Genomic DNA, 21,936 nt, shown 5'->3' on the forward strand with positions numbered 1-21,936 from the left:
TCAGGTACACACATCACATTTTTAAAATGCAGGCCATTTTTTAACAGAACATTGCCTATGTGAGTTATTTTTGCAGTCCCACCATTTGGCAAATTAATTTTTGTGTTCCCTTTCACATGTATAGATTCATCAAGCAATTTATCATTAGAAATCATATGATCACTTGCCCCTGAGTCCAATATCCATTCATTCATACTACTAGAGGCATTATTACAAGTAATCATACCTGCAAATCCAGACTCTATCTCTTCTTTAGTGTCATAGCTTGTCTTGCCTGTCTTAGAGCTTGATGGCACCAGTTTTATCAACTGCTCCAACTGCTGTGCTGAGATAGATACACTCTCTTCCTGAGTCTGAGCATTAGTTGCAGTTTTCTAACCATTGAATGGTTTTCTTTTGTTCCATTTTGGTCCTGTGTTACCTTCCTTTCCTTTCTGCTTCTGTTGTTTTTTGTACTGAGGATGCCATGAAGGATATCCTATCACCTTCCAGCATTGTTCAGCAGTGTGAGATTTGTTACCACACACTGAACAACCTACCTTATTTCCTCCTTTCCCATACATAGCAGTAGGTGGTTGACAAGCACACATTAGAGCGCGCTTTAAGGCATATAAATGGGTGATTTTGGATGTATTTAGGCCCATTTTGGTCGTTTATTGCCTTGTTACACTCGTTTCCTTCATATTACGTGCTTCACGGGTTTTGGTCTGTTTTTGGTGTGTTAACAGGTATAGTTGACCAATTTATGTCGAGTCCCAAACCATTGGTGCGTAATCAGGCTATTATCGATCCTAGTCCACCAAGCTAAGGCTTTGCTGCGGTTTTCAAGGCCTTGAAAGGCAAGTTAAGTAGCAGGCAAGGCAGAACAGTTCACAAATATGACACCTGTTCACTATTTTGCTCATAACTTTCGATATACAAATGATAACGGAGTGATTCTAATTGCATTGGAAAGTAGACTTGAAGAGCTTTCCAACGATATATTGCACGCCTCAAACGAAGGTCTGGATAAGAAGTTGTGACTGTTTTAAGAAGACCAAAGTGCCTGCAACCTTCCTGCCTATGCTGCACGGCCGTGCCACTTTTAGCACGGCCGTGCCAGGCATTAGCACGGCCGTGCCAAGCCAATTTCCATGCCCGTGCCAGTGCCAGATTCAGCACGGCCGTGCCAGGCATTAGCACGGCCGTGCCAAATTCAGCACGGCCGTGCCAAAATTGAAGATATTGCGGATCAACTACTGCCATGCTTGCACGGCCGTGCCACTTCTAGCACGGCCGTGCTGATTTACGAAGGGAAGCCTGCGATTTACTTTCCGATTTAAAACACATATATATAGCCCGACTTTAAGGGGCGTTTTTAGAGAGACAGTTTTAGAGATAGTTTTTGAGAGCCTTTGTAGAGAGTTATTGGAGAACGTTCTTAGTATTAGTGATTCATTAGTTTTCTTAGAGATTATTCTAGCGATTTTAGTTTTCTTGGATTGATTTGAAGCAAGATTTGTGAAGATTCTTTGTATTATTCATTGACGACGGATATCAAAGTTCTGAACTTTTCCATTGATTCGCATCAATACAATTGGTATTATTCATTCTTGTTTATTAATCAAGCTTTATTATTCCTTAATCAGAATTCATGTTTATATCTATTATGCTTTTGGAATTCATTATTGCTTTGATTATGAATATGTGTGAGTAGTCTCCTAGCTAGGGTTTCGGGATGAAACCCGGCCTAGGTAACCTATGTAATTGAGGATTGATTTTGATAAACGGATTGTGATTAAATTGATTATATGCGATTGCATGTTAATTCATTATAATAGGAGTAGCTAACCTAGAATCTTGAATTTGATTGCATGATATCCTTGATTTGAACAAGAGATTGTGAATTGAGTATTTCATTGCTGAATGTGGTTTGATTATGTATCGAGTAATGTTAAGTGCATGAGAAATCCAAGCTTAATATTGCCCGTTGTCTTCCTACCTCATGATATTGATCAGACATATAGTCTTTGCATGTCCCGTTTGTCTCTGTGATTCCTTGTTGCGTAGTTACCGATGGTTTGGTGAATTCCCGTCTTCCCTAGTGTCTTAGTTTATCTGGTTTATCCCATCTTATTATTAGTATTTTAGAACACCATTTTCCATTGATTTCGAACTAGCTTAGGTTTAAGATTGATTTGCAATTACTCTCGTTCCTCGTGGACCGAACCTTTATTTTCCATTGTACTTGGTTATAGGGTGTTCGTATAAGTATTGTTTGATTGAGAGTTAGATTGTAGCAACCGATTTAACCCTCGTCAGTGGTTCAGGGTCTGGTTTTCCTCCTCCCTTTAGGGTTTCACGTTGAGATTCTTCTTGCTGCAGTTGGGCACAAGCAAGTTCTACAGTTGGCAGAGGGGATTGCATAAAAATTTGACTTCTCAATGCAGTATAGTCTTCATCCAGACCATTGAGAAACTGAAAGAGATTATGTTCATCTTTCTGCTGATTGAGGGCACTTATGAAAACATTCACCTCACTGTTCATCTCAGTTATTGGTGGCAGTAAGTTCAACCCTTCAATCTCCTCCCAGAGAGAACTCATCTCAGTATAATAGTCACTTAGACTTCGACCATTCTGTTTCAGGTCATAGACATCTCTGCACAACTTGTATTTTCTAGCTCCATTGGTCTGAGAAAATCTGATCTCCAGGTTCTTCCACACATCTCTAGCAGTGTTCAAGAACAACACAGACCTTTTGATAGAGTCACTCATGCATGACATCAACCAAGCAATCACCATATTGTTGCAGGTATCCCACTGATCTGCTTTCACTTCATCTTCAGCATCCTTCTTCACCAATCCAGTTACAAATCCTAACTTTCTCTTAGAGGCTAGTACTATCTCCATAGATCTTCTCCACTCTCTGTAGTTTGCAGCTCCAGTCAACTTATCAACAGATACCGAGTTATGACCATCACTAGGATGCAGATACAGAGGATTCTGCATATCCGCAAGAGAGATCTTCGACATCTTGAGGAATAAAAGCTAAAAGCTTAAAGCTTTGAGAAGGAAAGAAGGGAAGAAGCAAAAAGACCGAGACTTTAAGGGAAAACTGGAAAGAATGCAAGAAATCTTTGCCAAAATCAGTAATTTGGCTCTGATACCATGAAGAGAAAAATAGATTTAATATGAAGGATGTTGAGAACAGCAGAGAAATAGAGCAGGGAAAGTTTCAGTCTTTTTCCATTTCATTCTCATTCTAAATTCATAATTGCGTACATTACAATTATTCTCTTTATATACATCAGCACACCAATCCCTAGATGGATTACCCTAATACATGGAAAAAGGACAGCTGGTTGTCTCAACCAGTCAAAGAAAAAACAAAATAACAGAAGAAAACAAACTAAAGGGAAATATAAGGTGCAGGACAGAGAAGAAAGATAACCCCCTTTCATCAGATTATCTTGTTTCCTTTGTAGAGTATTTGTCCACACAAGTTTTCGTTGCTTGTATAAACAAATTTGGTGCCAAAGCAAGGTAGGTATGTTCCACATTCCTAGTTGATGCATATCCCACTTTAACTCCTTGGAAGAACAATCTTTTGTTAGTTCGCATGAATCTCAACCTACTTCTATCTAATCTAAAAGGATCTGAACAGTTTATCTATTAAACGATTACTAATCTGAAATCTATTATCATCAATGTTTTAATCGCCACTCACTACTACAATGAAAAACGAATACCAATCTCAATGTATTATCAATGTTTTAATTGCAAAACTTCAATTTCATCGTGGATATACTCAATCAAATCCTCTCATGGCATGTAAACTAACACTCCTCAATTCGACTTTAGTTAGATTGAAACCTCACGTACTTGCAGTCTTCAAACAACCAGAAACCATTTTGATTAATACAGATTTGGAGGGCATAAGGTTTGCTGTCTTGCAGAAGAGAGTAGGGAACCCATGGGGGTGAAACAAAAGATACCACTGTTGCCAAATGACATGGGAGGTTTAAACTACGACGAAATAATGAAATATACAAGCTTTCAATGATTTTTACTCTGCAAACAACCTAACAGAATTAAATCAAATCCCCAAGTTCTGGTGGCAAAAATGCTTAACTACAAGTATCTGATCACGAGGAATCCGCCTATGACGAGATGTTCAGGGTGAGGGAGAGGCATAATCAAAGGGAAAGAGGTTCTACAACGAAACCTGGCAAGGAAAATATCAGATAAGTTTGTCAATGGTCAATGGGGGTATGTCCTAAACTCAAGGTTGAAGTTAGTTTACAGAGGGCATCACAGTGAGATTTTTCAGTTAAGGCAAACAATTATGCCAAAAGTTCGAAGAATACGCATCAAACATAATTTTTAAGATGTAACCTCCGAATCTGAGAAATGTTTATTTTTAATACCAGACACACAAATTCTGGAATCAGGAGAGTTCACAGTTAAAAGATGCTATGCTACACTAACAGGTAAGAGGTTACGGCATTACAAATGGTTGATATATAAGGCTGGGACCTAATGACAACAAATTCTGGAAATTCCTATGGAACATGAGAATGTATAAACAAACATGAAAACTTTTTGTGTGGAGATTATGTTATAAGGGTTTAGCATTGTCAAAAGCGCCTCCAATCAAAAACATATAGGTGGAAGGCACAGTGGCTTATGCAACCAGCAAGAAGAAAAAACTCCCATCATTGCGAAGTGTCATTAACAGTGAATCCAATTCTATGCATGCCTCTTTCGAAAACAAGATAGTAGTCTAGCCTTTCGAGAACAAGATAGCAGTCGAAAGTAACAGGACATACGGATGGATCACTCAAGGCCAGAACGTGGTATTGCAGCTATGGCCTAGGTGGCATTTTACAATCTTCGCAGATTTTTTGCTGCATAAGGGAGACATAGCAGGAACTGCAATACAGCTGAAGCTACAGCATACTTTCAAGCAACAATTTGGACCAAGGAGCAAGATTATGAAAGAATTAAAGTGATTACAGACTCCACTGCTAGAGTAGAAATTCTAAACATATTTGCCATATCAAAGAAAAGGCAACAGGCATGGAAAGCTATACACTTTATTACTCTTCTGTGGCTCAAGAGCAGATAGAACAGATGGTACTATTGATGTGCAATTATTTGATTTGAGTTCAAACACAAAAATTATCCAAATGCCGTCATTTTTTTATCTGATTACAGGATTCAACCATCAGAATCACAAGTCAAGAGTAAATCATAAACCCGTCATTTTTTACTACACATTAGCTTGCATCAAAACAGCTTAAATGATTTGTTAAGGGATGGGGCAAGCAGTATAGTTGTGGTATGCAGAAGAAAAATAAGCCAGGTATTAAGAGCAAAACTGATCTATTGGATCCATAGAACACAATAAACATATTGTCATGTTCTAATAGTTTTAACACATAACAAAAACATGCACTCCAAATATTTTAAGTTGTAAAGGAACAAAATCAGTCAATTGCAACATGAAAATTGGTGGATCTCCTGGGGGAAAGAGCCATATTTAGAGGTGCTATTAAAGGATCTCAAGCCTACAAACTACAAAGAACCGGGTATAGCTCACTCTTCATCTTCCTCGTCACCGTCACCACCAGCAGCCTTCTTTGCTGCTGCCTTCTGGTTCTTTCGCTTCACTCTACCTGGACGGCCTCCTCCGAAGGGACTAGTGAGAGAGAAGTCAATGTGCTTCTGAGAGTCAACCCTCACCATGAAAGAGGGAACATTCACCACTTGTCTCCCAACCCTGAAATCAAAGATAACAAGCAGATGAGAAAACAAATTTATCTTCCCAGATAACAATCTCATTGCTAAAATGACAGACTACATATGACAGATTATTCAAAATATATAATCAAACATCACTAATGCTACAAGGTAGGGATCCACTTCCACAAGATAAACCGAAGAAAAAAAAATATCAATGATAGAGGCGACAATGTGATTGGTTATTCATCAAATTAAAGGCACTCGGAGACTTAATCCACAAAATGGGCTGAATAACCCAAGAATCGACAGCAAGTTAAGACACCTTAGATCAGCTAGATGTTGACTAAGACAAGAATCAGTCCACAATTGGTTGGGCTCAGAAACAATCTAAAACATTGTAAGTCCTGATGTGAAAATCTAGTATAAAATGATTGATATAGTCATCGATGTTAAAAGAGTATGTAACCAATTTGATTACCAACCACCACTGAACATCATCAATATTGAGCAATTGAAAACATCAAGCAATGCACATCAGAAAGAAAAAACTAATTGCATTTGAAACGTAAACAAGGGGTTAAAAAAAGATACCTAATATGCCTCTGCCTGATGAGCACCCTAGCATGGTGAATAGACTTGGCCATACCAGACTTGAAGACGAGGGTCTGAAGACGTCTCTCCAAGAAGTTCTCAACTGTAAGAGCCAACACGTAATCGAGCTTGTTCTGTCCTTCATCCAATAGCCCGTACCTGTTCATCCTCCTCAAAAGAGCTTCTCCCTCAAAGATACGGCGAGGGTTCTTCTCATCCAGAGTAAGAAGATGCCTTGCGGCATTACGGATACGGCTCAAAACATATTGAACCCTCCAGAGCTCTCTCTTGTTACGAAGCCCATATTCTCCTACGAGCTTCAACTCAGCATCCAATCGCTCCTTCTCATAAGGACGACGTGGCTTCTTAAATGTCTTCCCATCTATACACCATCCAATTCACAACATCATCACTAAAATCATCCAATTTAACCAAACATACTAAAATTCTCCCTACAATCTCAGATTTAGCACGAATTCTGATAATTTAATAAAACCCACTACTGTTTCTACTCTAATTAACAGAACAAACCAAACAGAAAGCTACCATTTGCAGTATTTGACATACAAAAACAGATCATTACTCTAACATGATAAACCCTATATTTCCATATTAAGTAAAATGCACAAGCTTTGTGCAAAACAACGATTCCAAACCCAAAATCACAAACCCAGTTCATCAAACAATCAATTAAAAATTTCCCACTTGATTTCTATTCTTAAAATTAACTAATCCTAGAAAACGTTGATAATGCACAACAAAAAGAACGAAATTAATCAAATAAAATGGAAAAAAAGCAAATCAGACAAAAAAAACCCAGATGATTTCTAATGTTCAAATTAACTAATCCGACATAAACAGAGAGAATGCAAACCAAATTGATCGAAAAAATCAGATAAAATGGAAAAAAACAAACAAAAAGAAAAATTGAAAAAAAGGGAAAAGAGGTAGAGAGGAGAAATTACAGTTGCGGTAGTAGACGACGTGGACCATGGCGGCTCACCGGCGGCGAGCAGAAGGTAAGTGGTGAAGAAACGAGCGGAGTCGCCAAATGCAGAAATGGAGGAGAGAGAAAACGGAAGTGAGAAGAGGAGAAGGGTTTGTGACCTAAGAATATATACGTGTGGTCTCTCAACAAAAACCCTAGTTATTATTGGGCTGTTTTTGTTGGGTTTATGGAATTAGGAGGTCCATATCATATTTCTGCTGGTTCTAAATCGAGTGGACTCTCAGGTTGTGATTTGTGGGAGCAAAAATTATGGGTACCCGGTTCGGGTTCAGAATCGGAACCGAAATATGTTTGTATCTGGTGGGTTGAGATTCGAAATCAGTTTAGGTAGGTTTGGGTCTAGTTCTAGGAACAAGGATCTAATTTGAATTGGTTTTGATTTCAAGTCATATGTACTTGAACTTAGTACTCGCTGGGTGACCGATTTAACTTGGGCCAATTGACCATATTGGTATATAAGTTAACACCCTTATGACATATTGGTATATAAGTTATTGTCGGCGACATATTGGTATAAAAATTAACATATGGCGACATATTGGTATATAAATTAACAAATTGTGACATTTACCCCTATTTTTTCTTCGGATGAAATAGCGTGTTGTATACTTCAAAAATTTGTTTTAATTACTTTTGCAATCTTATTTATTATCATAATATACTTATTCAGCACCAAATAATAATTTTTCCCTCTTCCCTTCCAATACAATAACTTTGATAAATCAATCAAACGATAAAACCCCAAAGAACTAATAAACAATAAACAAAATCTCAATATTAGTTATTTAATTTCAAAACCAATTACTAGTAGACGCTAACTTTCATTATTACTTCATTTGTTTAATTATACCCACAACTTTGTAAATCAACAATATAATAAGAAAATATATATATATATATGAGTGTTTTTTTTTTTTTTTGAAAATAAAAGAAGAAGAATCTACCCTTGTGATGCTTCAATGACCAACGTTCTCAATACATTCAAGCTTATATCCCTTTGCTTAAGCTTTCCTATTCGTTTTCCTCTAGCTTCTTTGTCATCACTTTTGGACTTTCAACTTTTTTTTTTTTTTGGATTTTTACTTCATAATTTTTTTAAATTAATATAAAAAGTAGAGAAAAGTACAAAAAAAAATGTCAAATAAAAGGTATTAGCACTAAAATTAAGCGCGTGTATCATATGCATATCCTCCGACGAGAAAGGGGTAAATGTCACAATTTGTTGACTTATATACTAATATGTCGCCACATGTTAATTTTTATACCAATATGTCGCCGGCAATAACTTTTATACCAATCTGTCATAAGGGTGTTAACTTTTATACCAATATGGTCAATTGGCCTAATTTGTTTCATGCAATTTTATTTTTAGAAACAATTGGTAATAGTTATACCCATGACTAGGTATAACAAAAGTTTGTGTGCCTTATACCATGTCTTATTTTTTTAACTTGTAAATTAAAAGAGATAAGAATACTAGAATAACTTGTAAGCTATCAATGTGTGTAAAAAAAAAACCTGTAATCTATCAAAGTGTTACTATATATGATATCATAAATCTATCGTATAAGTAAATTGCATTTTACAAGCGTATTTAAAAGAGAAGCATACTGCAGTTTATAGGTCATACTTGTCCTTTTATTGGTTCATAGGCATGGAAAATTATTTTCAAGCGTTAAATGTTTCCTTTTGTAAAGCTTCACATAAAATTCACTTTGTTTTACTTTAAACACTTCCCTTAATTTCTTTCTTTCTATCAAAAAAAAAAAACTTCCCTTAACTGTTCATATAAAAAGGATTATGAACTCTCTTATTAAAAAAAGTCTATTATATAAAACCCTATTGAACAAAACCATAGCTAGGAAAAAGAGTAGTTATATATACCTACACTCTAGGTTAGGTAAAAACTACCTACACCCCCTTAAAACACTTTGTTTAGCCCCAACTTCCCACTACACATTTACCCCACTTATTGCAAATTAACCCCCCAACCCAAATTAACTACTACCTCCGTTACATATTATTTGCAACGATTAGACATTTTTCCTCTCTACTTTATGTCAAATCGTTGCAAATAATATGTAACGGAGGTAGTATTAATAAAACAAAACTTTGCTGATGTCATCACTGTCCATATGTCACTCTCATTATAAAAATTTTCCCGCCTAAATGCATGATGATGTCATCTTCTTCTTCTTCTTTTTTTTTTAGCTATTATATTTAGTAGATTTTGAAATTTGAATAATAGAAGCTTTTATATTACAAATACAACCTATCAATTTATCCTTAAAAAAATGAAATAATTTTAAGTTGTACACTAATAAATAGACTCATACATTAAAATATGTATTAGGCAAAGTTGAATAGGTATTATATCATAATTTTGATAAAAATCTAAAATTTTCAAAATACATATATTTTGTACAAGGTGCATATTCTTATTTATATTTATCCATTTTTAAAAAAAAAAAATTACAAATTATAAAAATAAATTTTATACAAACCGTGCATCGCACGGGTTCTAACCTAGTTTATATACTACTAAACAACAACAACAATAATCTATAACTTTATACTAAAGACGAAACCAGGAATGACACATGTCATCTCCAAGTTAAAAATTTTCCCTCCAAAAGTTTTTTTTTATAAAAAAAAAAATTATTTTTTTGGCCAAAGCTCCTTAGAGAAGTTTTTAATACAAACTATATCCATAACTTTTCACTAAAGACGAAACCAGGAATGACATATGTGAACTCCAAGTTAAAAATTGAAAAAATTGTTAAAATAATCCCAACTTTGGATTATTTTTAAATAATCCCAACTTCAGGGAGTATTCGCTCGAAATGAACCAAAATACTTGTAACCAGTTAAACAGGTAGTTTTTTTATTTATGTGACACTTGTCACCCTGTGAGTGGATGAAAATAAAAAAAAACACTAAAAATTAGAAAAAAAATAATTAAAAAAATTTAAAAAAATTAAAAAAAAAGAAGAAAAAGAAATGCCAAACCACCAGCCCCCCACCCGAAACCCCCGCCGGTTTCCCCCTCCCCTTGTCAGCGCCGGCCACCCTCACCCAGCCTTCCCCACCCTCCACCTCTACCCATTATCCCCAACCAAAAGCCACACCCCAACTCCCACACTCGACCCCACCCCGACTCCTACACTCAGCCCCACCTCGACTCCCACCTCAAACCACCTCCCAAAACCAGCCCCTTCCTCGGAATCACCCCTTCTCCCGTTCTTCGGCACCCCTAACCCTAATTTTGCGCCCATAAATCCGTTAAACCCAAAAAATCCGAAACCCTAAAAAACGGGTTTTCTGGGTTAACGGGTTTTTGGGTAGGGAATTAAAATTGGGGGGCCGCAAAAAAAGGGAGGGGCAATTCCGAGCAGGGGGTCGATTTTTTGGGGGTGGTTTGGGGGTGAGGGATTCATGTTAAAGGTGGCAGTCGTGGTGGGATACGAGGTAAGGATGGAATCAGGCTGGGTGGAGGGAGTGTGAGTGGAGTTCGCCGGCGGATATGGGTGAGGGAAACTCCGACCAGGGCTAGCCGCCGGCAGGGGGAGCGGAAAGGAGGTTGCTGGTGAATAGGGGGAGTTGGGTTTTTTTTTGGTTTTTTTTATATTTCTGGGTTTTTTTTAAAAAAAAAAAATTATTTCTGGGTTTTTTTTATTTTATTTTTTTCAAGTATTTTTATTAATTTTTTCTGTGTTTTTTATTTTTCTGTTTTTTTATATTTTTTTCAGCGAATCAGGGACTGACACGTGTCCCTTAACCTGGTATAATAGGTTACATGACCGGTTAGGTCCATTTTGAGCGAATACCCCCTAAAGTTGGGATTATTTAAAAATCATCTAAAGTTGGATTATTTTGAGCGAACCGATCAAAGTTGGGGTTATTTGTAACACCCCTAAATCTCCCTCTACGGAAATACCAGTATAATACGTATAATTATACCGTAGAGATAGACTTAGGCGTATTACCGCCGCGTGATTACGCAAGGCTACTCAAAATACTCAACTCAATAAAAAAAATTGCCGCGGAAACTCAACTTTATTTTATTAAATACTTATAAAAATAATAACATTGTTATAAAATTGCTCAAAAATAAAGACAAGACCAACATTCCTAAACTAGGTGAAGCAAATCCCTGGACTCCCATATGCTCATTCATGACTCCACCTGAAAATAGTCAACACTACTTACCATTACGGTAAATAGGGCGAACCAAAACAAATAAGAAATACGGATTAGCAAATTATGCTAAGTACGATAAGTGCAAGATAATATAAACTTAATTTATTTGCAAACATGCTTTTGAAACCAATTCCAATAATTAATCCAATAAATTCAAAACTCATTATTCCAAAATTGATTCTAACGATTCATATTCAAAATAATAGTTAATAAAACCAATTCCTTTATTAAGAACCAATTTCTTTTAATCCAATTCCTCACCCAAGTGTGCACACCCCCCAAGCTCGTCTCCTTATATTACAAGGATATTCTTGAGGAAACACCCGGTCATACAAAGTCCAAGGCCTTATCAATAAACCAAATCCGCATAGTGGGATTACTAACATGCTTATAAAGTATTAATAATATTAATTCAATGGTTCAATAAATCCTTTTAATATCTAATAGTTCCAATATAATTCAAAATCATTTTTAATTAATTCCACATGCTTTCAAAATCAAACCTTGTAAATAAATACTTGAGAATAAAATCTCATATTAATAACTTTTCAAAATCAACAACCCTTCCTTGAAAAATCTTTATTTAATTTAACAAATCTTTTAAAATCAATTCCTTTATTTGAACACAATAAGTAATCCAAACCATTCAAAACATAATATAAAAATCAATCATTCAAAATACGATACTTTTATTAAAATCAATACCTTCAAACATAATTTATTTCAAAATCATAATTCAAATCAATTTAAGTCAATCACCAATCAAATCAGGTAATAAAACATGTTATTCAAATCAATCACTTTCGAAGGTATCTAGCCACCTAAACTTACCTTAATCCTTGCTAGAAAAATCACACAAAAAGAACCTCAAGAACCTTGATCAAACACACCCTACAAATAAATATAACCTTAATCAATATAAGGTTAACAAATAATTAAAACCCCCCCATCTATATGTACATGAACCTTTAAAATTAATTTCTCTTAAACATCATTAAAAATCTGATTTTATATAATTAAAACTACTCATAAAAATAATTTATGAATCCTCCATAATAATAATAATAATAATAATAATAATAATAATAATAATAATAATAATAATAATAATAATAATAATAATAATAATAATAATAATAATAATAATAACTGAATAAGAGAAGAGAAGAATAAAAGATAAGAAACAAAGGAAAAGAGAAGAATTGGATTTGCGTTGGAAATAATAGGCAGAACTTGCAGAGCCTATAACTCCTTTGATATAACTCCGAATTGGGTGATTCTTGATCCTAAACTTAAGGATTTTTTGAGAGGAACAATATTCTGTGAAACGTCAATACCTCAAAAATTACCGGTGTAAAATTGAGGAGAAGAAAAGAAGAGAATTGGTGTGAAGAATGTGAGAGGTATGAAGGGTATTTATAGGCTACCTCATGCTAGAATTATGGTAAGAGAATTTGGAAAGAATTATGGTAAGTAGGGTTTAAGGGATTACTTGGAGAAGTGAGTAAAAGAATTAAGGAAAATTTGGATATTAAGGTGATTGTGTATACTTGAATATAGAAGGTATGTATGTCATGAAAAATAATAAGGAAATTAGAATTACTTGGGGAATAATTAAAAAGAATGAATGGCAAGAAAATATGATGGTTTGATATTAAAAATATGGAGAATTAGAATTAAGGAAAATAAGAGTTTTTGGGAGATAAATAATAAATTCCCCCAAAATGACTCATGAGGGCCGAAAATTTGAGCTATGGTAATATTGAGCTTACCATAGCTCAAATTTTCGGATTCCTTTAGATGTATTTAGGAAGATTTTGCTCGGTTTTTAAGGAATAAAATAATTGTATAAAAATATAGAATAAATAAATAAATAATTAATTAATTAAATACCAATTATTTACCAATAAATAATCAGATTTCCATACATGGAAAATCCAAAAATCCTAGCTATTATTGGAAAATTTCGGCCATAATAAAATAACTATTAAAAATATTATTTTTGCTTTAATTAAAATATCCGAAATATGTTAATAATCCGGTTTTAAAATAGGATAAATGTATAATATATCTTATAAAAAATGATTAATTTTTAAAATACTTTTGGCGCTTAAATTCAAATATTATTTTGGCTCCAAATAATAAATTTACTAAAATATCCTTTTTATAAAAATACTTCTTAATTAATTAATTAGAAAATACGTATGGAAATACGGGGTATTAAATTATTTTTAACAATTTTTCCTTAAAAATTTTCCCTCCAAAAGTTTTTTTTTTTTAATTTTTATTTTTTTGGCCAAAGCTTCTTAGAGAAATTTTTAATACAAACTATACAATGATATTTCATTTCCTATTTGATAAGTATATTCCATTTGTACACATTCAAACAAATATGTTATTTTTTTTATATACAATATTATGCAATAATAGTTTGCTATCTATAACTTTGTAATGTAATTCATAGTTATTTTTATTAGTCGTGCATATATTATCCTCCTGTTTTGTTTAGTGTGATAATTTTTTTTTTTTTTTTGTAATTATAGAACTTTCATCCTATTTTGCAATTAGGTATAAGTTTTTATAATAAAATAATAGTGTTAAACTGATGATAAGTATTAAGTATTAAAAATTATCTTTGCATTTCAAATCTAATTTCTCTCTCTTCAACCATCCTCTTCATCATTATCTTTCCATTTTCTCTCTTATCAAAACCTCCATTCTAGCTAAAAATTACGACAAAATACTCCAAATTTTTGACATTTGAGACAAAATTCTTTAATCACAACAATTATATCTACAAAATTATAAGTACTTTGTTCATTTTTGGAACGAAAAAATAAAAGTATTTTTCTATATTTTTTTTTTGTGTGTGTGTGATTATATGTTCTCAAAATGTAATCTACTCTGATTATACTTATTGTTGCTCAAAATTAATTAAAATCTACTATCATTTGTACTATTTTTGTAGAATGGATCGGAGAAGAATATTTCAAAGACCAAAAATAAAGAATGTGACAATACGTAAGTGTTTATAATGTTGAACGTTGGATAGCTGAAACTGAATCAGTTATTAATTTAAATTTAGTTATTTGTGAATTAAATTGTTACTCGGTGAATTTCGACTAGTAAATTTAATATATCGTAAATGTTCATTTTTGAAGAACTTCATGTTCATTTATAGAATGATTAGATTACAAAATTGTCAGACATAAAAAACTTAAAAACAGAGTTTAATTGTCCTAATTATTTTCTGGATAATTTGATATATAATTTGGTTTATTTTGTAGGATTATAGAATTATAAATTTATTTCGTGATGAAAATTATTTTTGATGAAAGTTCATTTTGATATATGTTCATTATGATATTAATATATGAGCATTCACATTCTTACCTTAGATTAGGGTTCAGTCTTGAGAGAAGACAATCCTAGTTTGTTTTTTTGTTTTTTGTTTTTTTTTTTTTTTTGATCATTCACATATTAATGAATGTTTACTATGATTCAAACAAATGTTCGTTTGAAATTAAATATGTACATGTTCATTCTCATATTAAAGATATCTATACACATAAACTATAAAAATACATGTTCAACTTCATATTAAATTAATGTATGCTCATGAGTATTATTTGAGTATTATACTACATATATTTTAGGAAAATTTGTCAGAAATAACCTTTTAAAGTGTCCACTTTATTTAAAACAACCTTTTAATTTTTATTTTAATTTTTATTTTTTTTTTGTAATTTCAGACCACATTATAAATTTTTTTTATTAAAGACAACCAAATGCTACTTTCCGGTGTTGACTCTATTTTTTCCGATGTTGACCACTAGTGTGCAACGCACATGAACCCGTATATTGCTTAATACACCAATTTTCCCTCCAATTCACTCGTACTAAAAGAGGGATGAAAGAGAAGCAGGGGTTTTAATAGGAGTTAATTGGAGGGAAAAGTGGTGTATTAAGCAATATAGGAGGTCACGTGACTCGCACACTCGTGGTCAACATCGGAAAAAATAGAGTCAACATCGGAAAGTAACATTTGGTTGTCTTTGATAAAAAAAATTTATAATGTGGTCTGAAATTGCAAAAAATAATAATAATTAAAAGGTTGTTTTAAATAAAGTGGACACTTTAAAAGGTTGTTTTCGACAAATTTTCCTATATTTTAAATACTTTAACATTAATAGATGTTTATTTGAATATTGATACATAGATGTTCATTTGGATATATGTATATTGATGAATCTGTTATATATATATATTTTATTCCCCATCCCACGGTCATATTTGTGCTTATTTGAGCTATTCGGAGCTATTTTTATTACTAATATACGTTTTCTAGTATTTTTTGTAGAGTTGGTATTATTTTGTAGGAATTTGCAGAATTATAATAGTTCCTGAGCTTATTAAACCACTACAAAGATATTGGAGTTTGATCGTATTTCATGATCGTATATTTGAAGCCCAAGACCGAGTTAAAGGAATTTAGTTTGGTGATTAAAGGCTCAATTAATGAGAAGTTCGAATAAATATTCGGACCAACTAAGAGTAAACTTGGGCCAAAGGTTGAAAGGGGCCCGGCTTGCAGTTTCAAGCAAAGAAGAGCAGAGCGTGATTTGTGGACCGGCTCGATTAATTAAGAAAGGATGGGCTTATATTCCTTGGGCCTAGGGGTGCTAAACCTTCGAGCCGAGCCCGAATAGTGGCAGGCTCGGCTCGAGCTCGTTTGTCATAAAGGAGGCTCGGCTCGAGCTCGAAGCTCGACGAGCTTTGAAAACTTAAGCTCGGCTCGAGCTCGAGAATCCAAACCCAAGTTCGGCTCGGCTCGAAGCTCGGCTCGATTTGAGTTTTTTTTTTTCAAAAATATTTAATTCTTTTTATTTAAGTCAATGATTTTATGATAATGCATTTTGTTCAAAAGAATAAATAAATTATGATAATGCGTTTTCTAATTAAAATATTTGGCATATTTCCGATCATCTAAATGTTAAACTAACTCCAAGAGATACAAATAATTCATATAAAATAAAATATTACAAAATATCTAAAAGTTCCACAAAACCATAATATTACAATTCTTAGTGAAAAAGTTGCTGCTCTTGTCTTCTTTCCAAATCTATGTGACTTGTCTTCAGCCATAGTTAGATAAACAAACTAACCTCCAATTCCAGCCATAGTTGAGTAGACGACGGTGAATAGGTGACGGAGAACACTAATTCGCGGTGGAGCATGAATAGCAATAGATGTGGACTCGTGGATTGTGGAAATCTGGTTGTTTAGAGTTGAGAGTGTTTTGAGGGTAGAGTGTTTTGAGGGGGATGACGGCCGTGAGGTATTGGAGGTTGGAGTTGTGGTTAGGGTTCTAAAAAGTCATGAGAATATATATTTTTTATTTTTTTATTTCTTATTTTATTTATATTTTTTTTAAATATCAAACTTTTTTTTAATATATATATTTTAATCGAACTGTTCACGAGCTTTTCGAGCCGAGCTTTGACTTGGTCAGCTCGGCTCGTTAAGGTTCCGAGCCGAACTCGAACTCGAGTCGAGCCTCATCGAACCGAGCTTTGACCGAACCGAGCTCGAACAGTTCACGAATAGCTCAGTCTCATTATCACCCCTATTTGGGCCTTATTCTTGTTATTTCGCTAAAGTCAGTTTTGTGACAAGGGATTGTTGGGTTTATACATACCCAAGATTCACGCAGCTTGAGCGGTAGTACGTAGGCTTTTCTTTAGTTTTAGTTCAGTGGAATTTGATAGTTTATTTTAGGAGTTGACTTTAGTTTTTAGTTTCTAGTATGTACGCAACTTTTGATATTTGTTTTTCGGTTTTTTCACCAAATGCCCTTGAACTTTTCAAAAATTCACCAAATACCCTCAAGTTTTTCAAAATTCACCAAATGGCACTAACGTTTGTTAATATTCACACTGTGACCTCTGGCGCTAAAGTTCCGTTAGCAATACAATTTAATTCACCAAATTCCCTATCTTTGTTAAATAATTACACAAAATACCCTTATTTTTGGAAGTATAATGTCTAGTATGAAATTTAAGGAAACTAGTCGTTAGTTTTGATTTTAACCCTTCTTTTGCATAAATACTCGATACATAGCATCTCTCTTATTTGCTTAACCACAAATTCTTAACGCCATGAGTTATCAATCTAAATAATCCTCCTCAATGTATAGGTACTTTTGTGTAAGAGTTGCAAACATCCTCTATTCATAAAAAGAATTGTCGGAGACCTCACAAACAGAGAAAAAGAGGGCCAAATGAAATAGAGGTGATTATTTACGGGCTTGGACGGAAAACAGATCGGGCTATAATTCATATTTTGTCTAACGGATTTAATATAGCAAACTCAAACCCCTTTTATGCGGCTTGACAATTAGTCAATACCCACCCTAGTAAACTGTCTGGGCTTGTCCGCGAATTAGCTAGCGGACTCAGAAGTTCTTACTGTAAATCTTCTCCTACTACAACAAGAGTTGTTTGCAACTCTTACACAAAAGTTCTCATACATTGAGGAGGATGATTTAGATTTATTTCTCAAGGAGTTAAAAATTTGTGGTTAAGAAAAAAAAGAGGATGCTATGTATAGAGTATTTATGCAAATAAAGGGTGAAAATCAAAACTAACGGCTTGTTTCCTTAAATTTCAAACTAGACGTTGTACACTTGTACTTTCAAATATAAGGGTATTTTGTGTAATTATTTAACAAAGTTAGGGAATTTGGTGAATTAAATTTTATTGCTAACAGAACTTTAACGTCAGGAGTATTTTGAGGTCACGGTGTGAATATTAACAAACAACAGTGGCATTTGGTGAATTTTGAAAAACTTGAGGGTATTTGGTGAATTTTTGAAAAGTTCAAGGGCATTTGGTGAAAAAACCGTTTGTTTTTCATAGTTTAGCTTATTTAGTTTATTGGTTTTCGTGACTATAGTTTCATTATTTGTAAGTTTAATTTTTGCTTCTTTGTTTTGATTATAGTTTATTTTGGTTGCTTTTGTGTTAGTTTCTTTATTATTGTTTTCTATATGCTTACTTTAATTGTTTTATTTAATTGCTTATTAATCATGCTTTCTTTAATTGCTTTAATTAGGTTAATTTTAATTATGCACGAGTAGTTTAATTTTAGGGTTCTTGGGGATCCATTATTAATATAAAAGGTTAATCTATTATGGTTAATTGTCAATTTTTTGGTTAATTTCCTATTGATTGATTTAATACTATGCAATTAGATTACCGCTGGTTTAATTGTATGAGTTATGCAATACTGATTCGAGATTCGAGAGATGAGAATTGATGTTTAGACTTAGAGTCAATAGGAAGGTTAATTTATAAATTGTTAAGTCAAGATTCGAGAGATGCGATTTAATACCGATATATTAATTCTGTGATTGTAATACGTAGCGAAAGCTCTTTATGATCTGATTAATTGATGCATTGATGATTGATTATTATGTTTTACCCTGAAATATTATTTATTGGTGAACCTGTGCCCTAGGTCTTTTATTCATTGGTATTTCTCTATCCTTAATCTTCGTAGTTTAGTATCCTTTAATAATAACAAATTAGTTACTTGATAATTTAAATTATATTAATTAATTAGGAATAGAAAGACTTGTTTCCCTGTGGATTCGACCTTACTTCCCTATCTACATTAGTTAGAGGACTTAGGTAATAATTTTGATTAGGTGATACGACTTTAGCCTGTCATATATGCACACATAAATTAATGTATGTTCATTCACATATTAGAAATGTTCAAAAATAAATCACATATTGTTCATTCATCGTAGACTTTTGATGGTTTTATTTTAAAATAGGAAGTTTTGTCTAAAACCACCGGCCAAATATTGTTTTTTGTCAAAAATCACCCACTTAAAATATATGTTGCCTAAGACCACCCAAATACAAAATTTTGTTGTGTAAAATCTCCTGGCTCAACTTTCCGGCCGTGACCTTAAACTCCGACGTTATTCCAGGGCACGTGACAAGCATGTGACTATTAAAGACCCCCTCTCCCCCTTTCTTTTTCCCCCCTTAAATTTTCTGGCTTCCTTTTCTCTCTCCTCTTTCTTCTCTTTCCTCTTCTTTTCTCTCTAGTCTTCTTCTCCTTCTCTTGTCCTCCCTCCTCTTTCTCGGTCTTCTAGCTTCTCTTTGTCCCTCCTCTTCACACTCTGTCCACCACTAACATCAACGTCCATTGATAACAACAACGCTGCAACAACATCCTCCACCAACGTCAGCCAACCACCAACAATAACGGCGCAACACCACCACCAACAACAAAGCCAACAACCATCATCAACCGCATCAACAACAACAACGACGCAACACCAACCACAACAAAGCCAACAATCACCGTCACGAGCCAGCAACCACCGTCACGAGCCAGCCAACAACCACCGCCACGAGCCAACAACCTACTCTCTCTTGTAGATCTTGTTTTAATTTAGGTTAGATTGTAGATGTAGTTAATTAAATTTTTTTTATGTAATTGTAATGTTACTTTATAAATATTATTAGATAATTGTATATTTATATATTTTCTTTACTTTTTGTTGGTTAATTATCGTTTTTTTTAAATGACGTTGCGATTAAATAAGTAGATCTAACGATTTTGATTTTTTTTTTTTTTTTGGAATTTTTCGATTTGTTGTGTTAATTTTCATATTTATGGGCTTATTTTCAGTTTTGGGCTAATCTTCGTTTTAATGGGTTAATTTTGGTTTTTGACATTAATTTTTGAAATGGTGGTGTTGGTGGTGGTGTATGATTGTGTGTGTGACTGTGGGGAAGGGGTTAGTGGGAGTGGTGGTTGTGGGTAGGTTTGTGGTTGGGGTCGTTGTGGGTAGGTTGGTGGTTGGGGTCGTTGTGTTGGTTGGGTGAGTTGGTGATTCTGAGGCGGGGCTTTAAGTGTAAGGTGGGGACTGATGGTGTGAGCGGTGGTGGTCATTAATAGCCAGAAAATTCGAGGGGGGGGGGGAAAGAAAGGGGTCATTAATAGTCATGTGCTTGTTCGTGCCCTAGGTCAACGCTAGAGTTTGAGGTCAAAGCCGGAAGGTTGAACCAGGTAGTCTTACACAACAAAGTTTTGTATTTGGATGGTCTTAGACTCTTAGGTAACATATTTTTAAGTGGGTGATTTTTAACCAAAAACAGTATTTGGTTGCTGATTTTACACAAAATTTCCTTTAAAATATAATATAATCATGTGGTATTTCATACACAATATATCAATACATATAGGGCCGTCCCAACTATTATGGAGGCTTTGTGCAATTGAGATACATTTGCCCCCCCTTTTTTTGTAAGTAACGTATAATAATATTGCATTTATTTTATTAAATGCTCCGCTATGATTTATTTGTTGAAGAGGTTTAGAATAAAGAAATATATGTAGTTTTTGTAAAACTATTAAAGAGATCAAAATATGTTGAAAAGCAAAAATAAAAATAAGTTATAAAAGTATTTACGGGCTATTGTAAAGAGGAGAGAGAATGGTAATATTTTCTAAAAATGAAATTGAGTCAAGGGACCATTATTGGGGATAAAAATATAAATATTGTTACAATCTTCCAAAATATAGGAATGAAATTAAAAAAAAAGACTAAAATGAAAATTAAAGCACAGACGAAGTATTTGAAAATCGAAATAATATCCAAACCTTTAAATTATAAAATTAAAATTAAGAAAAGTTAAAAAAAAATTAAAAAAAATAAAAAGCTGAAAAAAAGTACATAAGCAAGGCTCGAACCGCGTATCTACAAGTCTTAGTATCACCATACTTACCACTAAGCCACAACAATAACACTAGAAATTTGTACAACAGTTTTGTATATAATTGTAAACTTTGAGGCCCCAAGTGATTTTGGGCCCTGTGCGGTTGCGCATGCTGCACACCCTAAGGGCCGGCCCTGAATACATATTAAGTTGTATTTTGACGTATTGCATTACTGATTGATGGTCACTTTCATAAAAAATGTTTATTTAGAATTTAATACATGTTCATTTAGATTTTGTACTTTTTCATTCTTAGATTGAAAGATTTTTATTACTTTATAGTGTGTTCATTTTTTAATTCATAATTGATATTCATGCATAAATGTTAAATTTTAAATCCTTAGATTTCATGTACCTTTGTTTGGAATGTTTTCACCGTATTAGTTTTTTATATAAGAAAAACTTGATTTCTAGCTTATTGTATAGGATACTCAAGTAAGGAAGTTGAAGGCGACATATATATTGTGCTTAGGTTATATTTTTCATGAAAAGTGGGAATTGACATTATACGATTAGGGACAAGGAAAGTAGGGAGCCGCCAACAAGTTTTTAAGGAACTTGTAAACCGTTCACGGATCATAAAAGGCAACCATGAATAAAGGGACAACGATA

At 33.6% G+C, this 21,936-nt stretch overlaps 1 protein-coding gene across 1 annotated transcript; it reads right to left on the reverse strand.

Moving 5' to 3' along the window:
• Positions 1–5,347: 5,347 nt before the first annotated feature.
• LOC110690568 (40S ribosomal protein S9-2) lies at positions 5,348–7,437 on the reverse strand. The gene is made up of 3 exons (XM_021867431.1): positions 7,281–7,437; positions 6,316–6,697; positions 5,348–5,761 (listed from the first exon to the last, which is right to left on the reverse strand). The coding sequence occupies exons 1-3, from the start codon at positions 7,306–7,308 to the stop codon at positions 5,578–5,580; spliced, it is 594 nt and encodes a 197-aa protein (XP_021723123.1). The 5' UTR covers positions 7,309–7,437; the 3' UTR covers positions 5,348–5,577.
• Positions 7,438–21,936: the final 14,499 nt, after the last annotated feature.

The sequence above is a fragment of the Chenopodium quinoa genome, unplaced genomic scaffold (genome assembly GCF_001683475.1).
Source record: "Chenopodium quinoa cultivar QQ74 unplaced genomic scaffold, ASM168347v1, whole genome shotgun sequence".
Classification (NCBI taxonomy): domain Eukaryota; kingdom Viridiplantae; phylum Streptophyta; class Magnoliopsida; order Caryophyllales; family Amaranthaceae; genus Chenopodium; species Chenopodium quinoa.

Bases quoted from the DNA above. Each gene is read 5' to 3' on its own strand.
- LOC110690568 (XM_021867431.1), bottom strand. From the start codon at position 7,308: ATGGTCCACGTCGTCTACTACCGCAACT. The intron at 6,698-7,280 runs GTAATTTCTCCT...GATGGTGTATAG, and splicing joins CGTCGTCTACTACCGCAACT to ATGGGAAGACATTTAAGAAG. The intron at 5,762-6,315 runs GTATCTTTTTTT...CTTTGATTTCAG, and splicing joins ATCAGGCAGAGGCATATTAG to GGTTGGGAGACAAGTGGTGA.